Source organism: Stylophora pistillata, chromosome 2 (genome assembly GCF_964205215.1).
Source record: "Stylophora pistillata chromosome 2, jaStyPist1.2, whole genome shotgun sequence".
NCBI lineage: Eukaryota > Metazoa > Cnidaria > Anthozoa > Scleractinia > Pocilloporidae > Stylophora > Stylophora pistillata.
This window is the reverse complement of record NC_142520.1, coordinates 30177111-30188923: the sequence shown is the minus strand read 5'-3', so window position 1 is coordinate 30188923 and position 11813 is coordinate 30177111. Positions and strand designations below refer to the sequence as shown.

The 11813-nt window shown below is 43.1% G+C and overlaps 1 protein-coding gene across 1 annotated transcript; it reads right to left on the bottom strand.

Annotated features, from left to right (window-relative positions):
• Nucleotides 1-5664: 5664 nt before the first annotated feature.
• On the bottom strand, nucleotides 5665-9815 carry LOC111325134 (uncharacterized). Its single transcript, XM_088751320.1, has 2 exons — nucleotides 9331-9815; nucleotides 5665-9102 (listed from the first exon to the last, which is right to left on the bottom strand). Exon 2 carries the CDS (start codon nucleotides 7316-7318, stop codon nucleotides 6356-6358), a length of 963 nt encoding a protein of 320 aa, XP_088607446.1. The 5' UTR covers nucleotides 7319-9102; nucleotides 9331-9815; the 3' UTR covers nucleotides 5665-6355.
• Nucleotides 9816-11813: the final 1998 nt, after the last annotated feature.

Here is an 11813-nt window from a genome sequence, read left to right as displayed (position 1 = left end):
GGTAAAAACGAACGATATAAAATCCCGACGTTTCGGCGACTTCATGACGACATTATCAAGGGTACAAATGAAAATAAAAATAAAATTAACAAATGCGAGTTCAAGAGTTACAACTAATTTGCATGGGGGAGGTAGCTACACAAATACTTCAGCACGGATAGAATCCGTTTGCACGTTCAAACTCGGTGTTAATTGTTTGATGTAAAGCATCTCGTTGACAAGACAATCGAATCTGTTCATGCACTTCTTGAGAACTTTGAAACAGCTAAGAAGGTCCTCAGGGACAGCAAATTCGATTGTCTTGTCAACGAGATGCTTTACATCAAACAATTAACACCGAGTTTGAACGTGCAAACGGATTCTATCCGTGCTAAAGTATTTGTGTAGCTACCTCCCCTATGCAAATTAGTTGTAACTCTTGAACTCGCATTTGTTAATTTTATTTTTATTTTCATTTGTACCCTTGATAATGGCGTCATGAAGTCGCCGAAACGTCGGGATTTTATATCGTTCGTTTTTACCTGTCTATGTATTAAAAATAGTTACCATTGTGATTATTTCGACCTTGCGTGACAAACGCTTGAGCATGTTAAATCTACATTACTATCAGATTGCTTCCCGTCTTAAACGTCTTCGGCAAAGAAAAACAGACACCCTCCGCTAGCGCGCGGAATGTGTTATTTTAAATAACTTCGCCATGGGAATTAGACGAGAACTTGAAACGAGAGCAGGGATAAAAGCAACCTGCCGTCGTTAGCTATGCAAGCTTAGCTTACTGTATTGAATTCCTGATCGAACACGGTGCTAACTTCTAAAAAGTGCTTGTAATTCCGGATTTAACCACGGGGTGCCTAATTTGATTACGTCGTGACGTAAATGATGTTCGATTTTTACAAAGTTCAGCCTAGTTTTTCCGCGCGGATATAAAAAGCCCCAATGTAATTTTTATATTGGGGAAAATGATAATTCAAAATTTGCTACAAAATGCGATATTTGGATTTTGAAATATTGGTGATTTTTAAAAGCGCTCCGTGAGCTTAAAATGAAATGAAATGAGCTAACCGAGAAATTAAAAGACATGACAAGTTTTACTTACCTAGGTTGCATTCTTGACAAACACAGTGGGTCGGACGCCGATGTAAAAGTGAGAATTGGCAGAGTGAGAGCAGCCTTCCTCCAAATGGAGAACATATGGGCGTAGCCTAACCTGAAGATCACCATCAAAATCAGGATCTTTGACACCATAGTTAAACCTTTAATTTCTTGCTGTAGATTGCGTTGAAATCTGTAAAAAAAAAACCTAAAATCCAGCTCAAACGCAATGTTTTCAGCGACATTTGGCAAAAGAATAAAAACCCTAATAAGGCGCTAGTTTTGTACTTATAGCAAATATAGCTGTTTTCCAGCTAAAAACGCTGCAAACAAGCCAAAACGCAATGTTTTCGGTTACATTAATATAGAATCTGCAAGAAAACACCGACGTCAGGCGGAAACACAAAGCTTTCAACGAAATTCAGCCCAAAGTGTGCAAAAATGGTTCATCTTGGTCACAACACGCTCTAATAGGGCTAAACAAAAAACGGTTTTGCAGAAAGTATGTGCAAACGAGCAGAAATGCACATTTTTTTATTACATTGCGTTGATATCTGTAAGAAAACACGAAATCCAGGTGAATTGCGATGTTTTCAGCGAAATTTGGCCAAAAAGTGAAAAGCGCTACGATTGCCCTTCAAAAAAAAGCTCAAATCGGGCTCTAAAACACGGTTTTGCAAAAGGTATCTTGAAACAGATGAAAAGACATTTTTTTTAAAAAGATAGCTTTAGCAGAGCTCCAGTAAATGTATTTCTAGCCCTTCACTTTATTAAAAATTCCCAGCACTGGATGTCGAAGAGGTTATCTAGGGGACAAAGGGACAAGTCTGTGTTGGAGAGGAGACAGAGGAGGACTGCTCCAACAAATTTCTCCAACGTATCATCCTCCACTGATAAGCGTAGAAAATTAAGAAGTCACTTTCAACTCAGGGTAAACCTGTTATTTCTTACCTGTCTTTCGACAATTTGCGTTTCGTTATTGATACATGGCGTCCTTTTAAGAGTTTTCTGTAATCTAATTCGGTAACCTCTGCTGTAACTGCATATAATGTCAGTGTCTCATACATGACCTTGGCAACTCTGGCTACTGAAGTACGAAATTTATCCTGCACCTGCTTTTTCTCGCTGCGAAAGTTTGGTTTAAACGAAGACAAGCTAGAACAAGATTATTTTTCAAACTTGATTATTAATAGAGACTTAGGATTCAATAATGAAGATGTTTAGAGAAACCTAGAAAAAGTAACTGGATCTCATTTGTACATGTAAATTACAGAAATTAATTTCAAACATCAATCAAGTTTTCTCGTTAGTTGATTTGATGTCGTTATTGGCCTTCGTGTCAAGATTATGTGGATTAGTGCAATACGAAAACCCTGTCGTCCGATCAACGTAGACCTATTCTAAAGCATGCAGGGAGCTGATCAGGTGACATACGGGACATCCTGATCTGTGTCACGCAACATATTGTCAATATTGTCACATCCCTCTCTTTTTTCTTTTTGAGATCCGCAACATGGACCTATTCGCAATTACAATATCAACATGTACTAACAGTTATGAGTTTGTGACGAGTTCCTGCTTTATGTAACATAATCTTTAAGATGTGTTGGCTTCTTTATCGCACGGCCATGGCGGGTAACTGTTTGCTTCTCTGCTTGGTGGTTCTCCTCCGCTGCTTCTTCCGCTTGATCATTGGTTGGCTCCAGCTTAGTGTCTTTTTGTTCCGTACATGGGCCTCTGGCAGCTCATTCGTGTTTTTAGATGTACCCGGTTGCGCCTCAACTGTGTCCCCTCGTTGTTTTCCACCACATATGACCTGTAATCAAGGCGGGCTATGACAGAACCCTTCTTCCATGACTTATCACCGATTGTGAATGGTTTGATTCTTACTGAGTCACCAATACCTAGTGGCGATAGCTCCCGGGCATCTCTGTCATAATAGTGTGCCTGCCTATGTTGTTGTTTCCTCATCTTGGAATGTTCAGCCTCTTTTTCTACAATCCTGGGCTGTAGCAGGGTGTCTGTGGTTGGTAGCCTGGCTCTTGTCCTACGGTTGAGGAGGCGCTGTACTAGACTTCTGCCAATTCCTTGTGAGGGAGTGTTCCTTATTGCAAGGAGCGCCAGGTGCTGATCTTGGCGGGTCTTTCTGTTTTTCTTAAGATGCTCTTTGCAGCTTTCACAGCTGCCTCTACCTTTCCATTGGACTGAGTATGATGAGGTGAGCAGGGGGTGTGTTGGATATCCCAGTCACGTGTGAAACGCTGGAAGGCATCGGCAGTGAAATTAGTCCCATTGTCAGAGACTAGGGTGGTTGGGATACCAAACCTTGCAAAATGCGCCTTCAGCTTTCTGATGGTTGTGGAGGCTTTGGTGTCCTCTAGTCGATCAATTTCCCAATAGTTGCTGTAATAGTCAACGGTTATGAGATAATCAGTTCCTTTGTAGGTCAGCATATGTCTCCCATGGTCTGTCCACTATATCATGAGACACGAGTGGTTCTTTGCATTGTGACTCTGTCTGGTACTCCCTACATGCCTCACAGGTGGAGATCCATTCGTTAATTTCGGCGTTGATTCTAGGCCAGTATACACATTCTCGTGCCCTTCGAAGGCAACGTTCTGTTGAGGTGTGCGCATGAGCGTGTACTGTCAGGACGTGTCTTTCCACACTCCCTACTCCTGATAATTTCTCTTTAACTTCTAATGCCGGACTCGGTAAAATTCCTTAAAAAGAGCAACGGAGAGCTGAAGAGGCAGCTCGAGCAAGCTCAAAAAGAGTTGAAGAACCTGGAGGAGCGAGTTACGAACCAAGAATGTATGGTAAGAAATGTCAGTTGTCAAGAAGGCGCTGCGGCCATCTTGAATAGAGAAGCTAAGGCGAGCCTTGAGTTCGTTAGTCAAGAGTTTGATGATACTAAGCTCCAGCTGGAAAGAATTCGGGAATCCCTCGCCAACATCGAACAACGGCTTACCAATCTCGAGGAACGATTGCTAAACCTTGAATCTATATTACGCGTATCGATAAGGGTTATTGGGGTCCACGTTTAAAGGCGACGATGGGGTCGAGATAGACTCTATCGTATTCTTTCTCGACGATTTTACTCACACCTTACCAATCTTAAAGAAAGCACTTATAAAAATGGTATGGCCCTTCGCACGCTTTATCTCTACTCCTCCTTGTGTGCACCGGTGATCATGGGTGATCAGACCACCGATCTGTTCCGCACGTTTCAGTATCGTTCTCTATTGAAAGGGAGTTATTACTACGAGCCGAAACACGTTCATTAAATTGCCTTGCCAAATCAACACATCGACGAGGTGGAAACACAACTCAGCGAATCGGAAAATAATCATCTGGCGCAATTTACTAAAGACGGAGAAAGCATCGTCACGCTACATTTTAGAATTAATTCAACACGAGTGTATGTGTAAGCAGTCACATCATGGTGGGCGTGAAAAGAGATATCTCCAGGGGAACAGGAGGTGTCACACGGCAGGAACCCTACAACTCCAAAAAACGAAGAAACCCCCTGCTATTTAGTAAAAGACGAAAAACTCAAAAGAAGCAAAAAGGAACGATATCGAATCCGCTATTGCTAGATTCAGGGTAACTGCCATTCCTAAAGGTATTAAGATGTTGTATAACATTGCTAAAGGAAAACCCGTCTCGGATCGGATCAAACACCTAGAAGACGGATATGCCAGGAGATATGCAGCCTATCGTAACAGTCGAGGACGCATGACTAAACTCCAATGGACAAAAGCAAATCATGCAGTAATACGGCCAGAACCTTGTTGTATCATGTAAACAACGATTTATTTTACCATGCTTCCACATGGAAAGTGTTAAAGACGGGACATGCTATAAAAAAGACGATGTAGTCTGCATAGTACACAAGATGCCTATGGGGATTTGATAGATTAAATCACTGTAGATGTCTTTTTAACAATTTTTTATTGCAAATAAACATGTTCAATACACTAAAAGGTTGGCGAGTTCTATATCCTCTGCTTCTAATCTTTTATACCCGTACGGAAACGATTTAAAGGAATCACTGTCCATGACTCGCTTATCAAACACGAGCCAATACGATTTCAATTGGGTTTCGGTACGTATTTTTTCTTGACGGGGTCTCTTATAAAATGCAGGGGATTGATAATATCCTTCTTTCTAGGTCCTTCTAAGGGGTGGCCTATTTCGTCTAAGATGTTCTGCTTCATGACGTCGTAATTGAGTTGTGCCATACCGCGCACGTTTAACGAAAATCCTTTCACTTTCACGCACGATTTGCCTTGAGCTGTAACGTACCCATAATTCTCGACTCCCGCCGAAATAAATTCCACGATATGGTCCTCTTCGTCTAACTCATTCGTCATATCACCGAATCTGTGTCGTAATACAAGACGCGATCTTTCAAAATTTCTAGCGATTCGTATAGTTTAAGGCGTACCTGACACGTGGTAAAGGTGCCGATAAATACATTGGTGGCGCGCCCTTTGAGAGGGTCTTCGTCTTCTTGTTTAGACACCACCTCTACTAGTTCGGGGGATAAGATTCTAATCTCTTGTACCAGTTCCAGCGGGTCATCGATCAGGTTTAAAAGGGAGGGGGGTTGCGTGATTTTATGCGTTTTGGCCTCGTTACAATTCTGACCACACTTTCCCCAGAAAGAATTCAGCATGAGTTTGGCCGTCGCTTTTCTCCCAGGGATTTTTGTAATCATGGTGGGATCCAGATCGATACATTCGCGATCTTTATAGTGACGAATGCAGTCGGCTTTCTGCTCTTCCGTCTGGCACCAGGCGGGATACCCGCTACTTTCCTGCTTGATCTTAAGCCAGGTGTCGACGTAGGGGGCAGTGAGACCGCGCCGTCTTTGTTCGAAATGCCACACCTCGTGGATTCTGATGAGTTTGTACCCCATGGGGATGGCTTTGTGGATTTCGGGAGTACACCACGTGCCGCATAACATGCGCTCTTCGTCCGTATGGGGGCAAATGTAATTTCTTTCGTCTAAGGGTTTGGTAGATTCTTGCTGGACGCACGTACGGCAGAGGGGAAAGGTAAGTTTAGAGTCAGACCCAATTTTCTGATGATGAGGCAACACGGGGTTGAAGAGATGCGCGGGTGGTAGAATATCTATTTTCATCCACCCATAGTATGCGCAAGGATCTTGATTTTCAGGCTCTAAGTAAATGGATGGATGCCCGACGGGGTATTCGCCATATTTGTTGACCCACGGGTATTCTTAGGTCACGTCCACTTATCGGATCTGTTCTCCTTGGGTGGGGTCTATGCGGTGGTAAAGCGTGGTCGCTCCACTCCTTCCGCCAAGAAACGCCTCGCGAGGATGGATGGGTGTGGTCAAGGAGAGAGACTGGACAAAGTCGCGGAGGTCTGGATTGGATTTCTTGAGTTTTTCCCATTGACACTGCCACATTTCTACGACGGTGTACCCCAATTGACGCAATTTGGCGGTTTTCTGGGTCGTCTGACGCCGGCAGGCTTCTACAGTCAGTCCGGAGCTAACGAAGGGAATCTGACTTCTTTGCGGGTAACACTCAAGGCACCCGTGGAAGAGGCATCCATGGAATTCGTAGACGGTGCGCGAAGAGGCATCGTAACCGTCTACGCGATACACGGTACATCCATGAGGAATGCTGTACTCGCCACCGTTTCTCGCATGCTGAAGTCTCGTCCCCAGGTTTCGCTCGGTCCAGAGTAACCATTCTAAGGCCACGTGCGAATGATTGGGCGTTGCACCTTCCCAGCCGCCAACGGGTTCTATGGCTATGGACTCTGGGGTCGTGACACATTTTCGCCAATATCGGTTGCAGGCTTGTGCGATGGTGACGCATTTTTCCATGGAATTTGCGATGGAATGAAACTCTCGAATGAATTTCAGGCACTCGGCTTTCAACAACTTCACATCGGAACGACAGTAAGCTAGCAGTTCTTCTTTGAGGTGAAACGGCTGGTTCTTTCTCTGCCCTTCCGTGTACCACGATTCAAATTCTTGTTTTTTATTTTCTGACATACCCTCTAGATCGTAATATTCGGCTGCTGGGAGTGGTTCGACGTAATTCTGATGGTCTGGGGTATGAAATTTATAGGGGAAGAAACCTTTCTTCAGCTTGGGGATACCAAAGGTGCTCGAGAAGGCAGATAAGGCCATGGGAGGAAACACATGCAGTCTTTCTACACGATCTTGCCCACTTGCAATCATAAATTTTTGGTACCATTCGGAATGATGAATTCGAAGCGACGCTTTTCTTTCACTATCTGTTCCTGCAGAAAGACGGCATCGTACCTTTTCAAATTATGAAAAATGCCTATCACTTCTCTAAAATCGTCCCAATTCCGGTTTTCTTCGGGGGGACCGTACGCCAACTCGTCCATGAAAGCGAGAAAGTCTCTGGTACATTCGTGGCCATAAAATTCAAAGACTTCGTAACTCTCTGAAGTTTCTGCCACGATGAGGATAGGAATATGTGTGCCGTCTTCATAGAGCAAAGCTCCAAAATCTGCCCACACTCACGGGAGGTTCCACGTAAGCCGAGACGTCAGGGTTTGTTTTCCTTTGGCGTTTTAGTTTGGCTTTGGATTTCTTCTTGGGCTTATCTTCGTCGGCAGACACGGGCTGTATGAAATATTTATGGTACGGAGATCGACGTCTTCTTTGCAATTACCGCATTCACTCCAGTAACAGCGATGAGGCTGATTGTTGTCGGGGCGAGATTCTTTGCAGCACATCCCGCCTCCTATAAATGTGGTACACAACCCCTGGCTATGGTTGACGGGCCATACAGGCATCATCGTAAAAATGGCGGTTACAATGTCTGCAGAGTAGGGTGAGGTGATGCAATTTGGCGCCACACTCTATGGGTTACAACGCCGGCCTTCACATGGGTGGTGACGGAGTTCGTCATGGTCAAATCCTCCGTTGCAGGTGTCGCAGAAGTAACTTCGCTCTAGGAAACCCGTATACGAGGTACACCCGTGGTAATGCCCCACGCTTTCTCCCTCCGGGTCTGACTCGAAGAGAAGTCGAATGGTTTTGGTAGCTGCCACGGTTCCCTCGTAGGTGATACAGTAGGGATAATCAACGCTCATCACTTTTAACTTGTAGTCGGGGGCGAGATACTCTTGGAATTTCTTTAATTCTTCGCGACCACAGGGTCCTTCGGGAACGCTAGCTTCTCGGTGTAGATATTTTGCGCAATGGGTGAGAACAGACGGGATATTTTTAAGATTTCTGTAATAGTTGAAACTTTCCTTATCGTCGTCTTGATGGAGGTGGGCTTTCGTGAGCCAATTAGCTCTGGCCAAACAGAGGTCATCTTAAGTATTTTCGATGGGAAGTACGCATCGTTTGTGACGAAGTACCGTTACCATTTTTAATTTTCCCAAGATGGCCTTAGTTCTTCCGCGGCGTCTGGTTCCGCGATGCCGGTCATGTCCACTTGAAACTCGTCTTCAGCATTAAAGGATTCGTTTGAATTGAGTTGGTTGGCCAAGGTTTGTAGATAGATTTCAAATCGGGGAGTATCGTTTAAAAGTTCCGCCACGGTGAATTTTGGACGATTGCAGTGGGTGTGAAGACTTTTTGGTAATGAAATTGCACATGACCCGATCTTCTTCTTTCAAATGTTTTCCTTTCCAGAGTTGGGTCGTTTGAGACTTTTGTATCACCCGGCGCGCCATGTTCGCTACGCCTCGATTAATTTCACGCCCGACATCGTCTCGTTTGGTAGCGGGACGCAACTGCTTTTTTTGGGCGACACCGCGTTGCTTATGGACCGATTTCAGCGCTTTTTTGGGGTGCCCGATGGGTTGAAACTCAAATTCGAATAGGGAGCTTTGCTGACGGTCTAATTCCTCTCCCATCTCGATCATCTCTTCGTCCAACACATTGTCTTGCGCATCAAAATCATCATAAAGTTTCCCGATCACAGTCATCAGTTCGTCTGAGATATCATCATCACCAAACTCCTCCTATTTCCTTTTACCCTTTTAATCACAAACAACAACATTCTATTGTTTACTCATATATTTCTTACACGAGTCGGTATGCATCTGGTAATTAGAAAGTTGATTAGCTAAATTCACTTTAGCGCGATGACAATAACACTCTTCTAATTCTCAGAGGATGTATTTACATTCAACGCAATTCTAAAGCGACAAAAGAATAGTTCATTCTACCACCATCACACTACATTTCTATCCTTACACACTTACGTTATTGTTGTTGGCCATGTCTTTCTTTTCCCTCTTCTGACTGCTTCTTTTTGCTTCTTCTTCTGGCTTCTAGCTCGACGGTTCTACTTCTGCAACGATGCTAGAAAAAGCTGCTGGCTATATAGGAAACTTTCGCGTCACCACGTGGACGCGGCGTTGGTGTGTATCCAATGACGTTCGTATCTTTCTAACGGTAGAAATGTACTTTATTGTTCACGATATTTATTTGCGCGCTCGCTCCAATGAGGTTTCGTTATTTCCAACGTGTTCTATAGTGTCCTTCATGACTCAGTGAAAATATATACAAGACGCTAACCTTCGTAACGGTTCATTTCGAACACATCTTCTCTTCGAAACACGTCAAGCATTTTTTGGTCAATAGAGCATACATACCTGCGAGTTAGCCACCGATAACCATTCTTATTATACTTCTCTAGGCTTATGGAATATTTTTTCATATTTACATATTACCCGTGTCTTTGCATGCTTTTATCATTCCATCATTCCGCCACCTAATCCTCGTCACACACCTCTACTCTTATTAATACCCTCTACACAATCGAGTCACCTGCAATTACGCTTGTACCAAGCCATTAGATAATACCTACTGTTTTTTCTATCTTTTGTAGACTCGTCCACCGGGATTAGAATCTTACCACTTTTATTTAGGGTTTTTTAACGAACTTCTAGTTCACGTACGGTACATGGACTATTTTTGTTTACACATGTATTTTCAAGACGCGCGAGTGTTAAATAATGTGATTTCCAGCTGTGATCTTTGTACGACCATGATATTTTTTAATTACCCACCGACTCACCCGAACTTAGAATGGTTAGGTACTGCCTATAGTAGTCATTGGAACGAAATTCGCTTTTATTCATTTTCTTTGTAATTTTTTTTCTAGGCACCCACCCTGTTTCATTTTACGGTGTGGGAATACAGACATCTCTTTTATTTTGTAAAGTATTTCTTGCGTCCCATTCCTCCTTCTCGCGACCTTTTTCTTGTATATAATAATTTTGAAATTTTTTGTGGAATGCAATTGTCTTTATGATATCATGTCGCACGTATGTCATACTTTCGCACTTCATCCAGCACGAGTAGATATGATAGACACGGCCATTCATTTATGTTGCAGCTATTGGACTGGTCTTTGTATTTTACTCTATAGTATTCCTTATAAATAAACACAACCAGTTCATGTCAATGTGTCTTTATTGAGTTCCCAGGGTCTCTCATCTTCCCGCCCCCTGGAGCGAGCAATGAGAGACCCTGGTTTAGGCTGGTCACGTGTTTAGAGAGCAAAAAAATTCCTTTGGGACGAGTCGTTTCTTTCCTCGATTTTTGCCTCGTATCCTTTGTCATCTTTAAATCGACGCTATCGTTGTTCAGGTCGCCACGTTTCATAGCAGCCTTCAAGTCGCTATATCTCGGAGTTGGTATTGTAACCTTAATTTAAAACCCAAACAAGTCCAGTGTTTAGAAGCGATGTATTCGGCCAGAGATGTTGTGAATAAAGGCTGATAGTTTCGAAAGAAACTGTTTGGGGCTGCGTCGGTGGGAGTAACGAAATAATTTGGATATATCAACAAAGTTGAAATGGTAAATTGGCCACCGTAACGATTACAAAAGCTGACGTTTCGAGCGTTAGCCCCTCGTCGGAGCGAATAGGGGAATTGTGGGTTGTGTGTGCTTTTAAAGGCAGAAAATGGAGCTACGTTATTGGTGGGAACATGGCAACGAGAACAACATGAATAAATTAGTCGAATGAAAAGCGTTCGTTGATCCTTGTGGGATTTAGACTGCCGGTTTGAAAGATGAGCTTTTGCTCAAGAGTTTTACGGCTTTCCGTGCCACCTAGGTGCAAGGAAAGACCGCAGATTGCCATATGTTGCTTAGAATGATTAGGTAAGAGATGTTGTGGCCGTTTTACCGACGGGATACGGTAAATGTTTGATTTTTCATCTTCTTAATTCTTCACTCTTCTTCGAGAAGTTAAACAGTCAACGACCTATACCTTCCTTGTCATTTCGTCCAGTTGTTTAAGTTTTTTCGCCATTGAATAGCTTTATTAAAGATCAAATAAAAACGAGCACCGGCAGCCGTAGATTTTTTGTGACTAAATGTCCCCTCTATTAACTATGACTAAATTGAACACTTACGTATATGAGCACGATCCTTCGCAGTAAAGCACTATTTGAGCAATAGTGAAAATCAGACCTGAAAAAAATTTCAGGCCTGTACGGGATTCGAACCACTGACCTCTGCGATACTAGTGCAGCGCTCTACCAATTGAGCTAACAAGCCAACTGGGAGCAGGCCATCAAATTAATTCGACATAAACCCGTAGATGATAAATCAAACAACAACATACATATGAAACATATGTGTGAACTGCGGTTATGAGACGTATATGAGCACGATCCTTCGCAGTAAAGCACTATTTGAGCAATAGTGAAAATCAGACCTGAAAAAAATTTCA

What these genes read in the sequence shown, in the direction of transcription:
- LOC111325134 (XM_088751320.1), bottom strand. Translation starts at nt 7,318, where the DNA reads ATGATTGCAAGTGGGCAAGATCGTGTAGAAAGACTGCATGTGTTTCCT.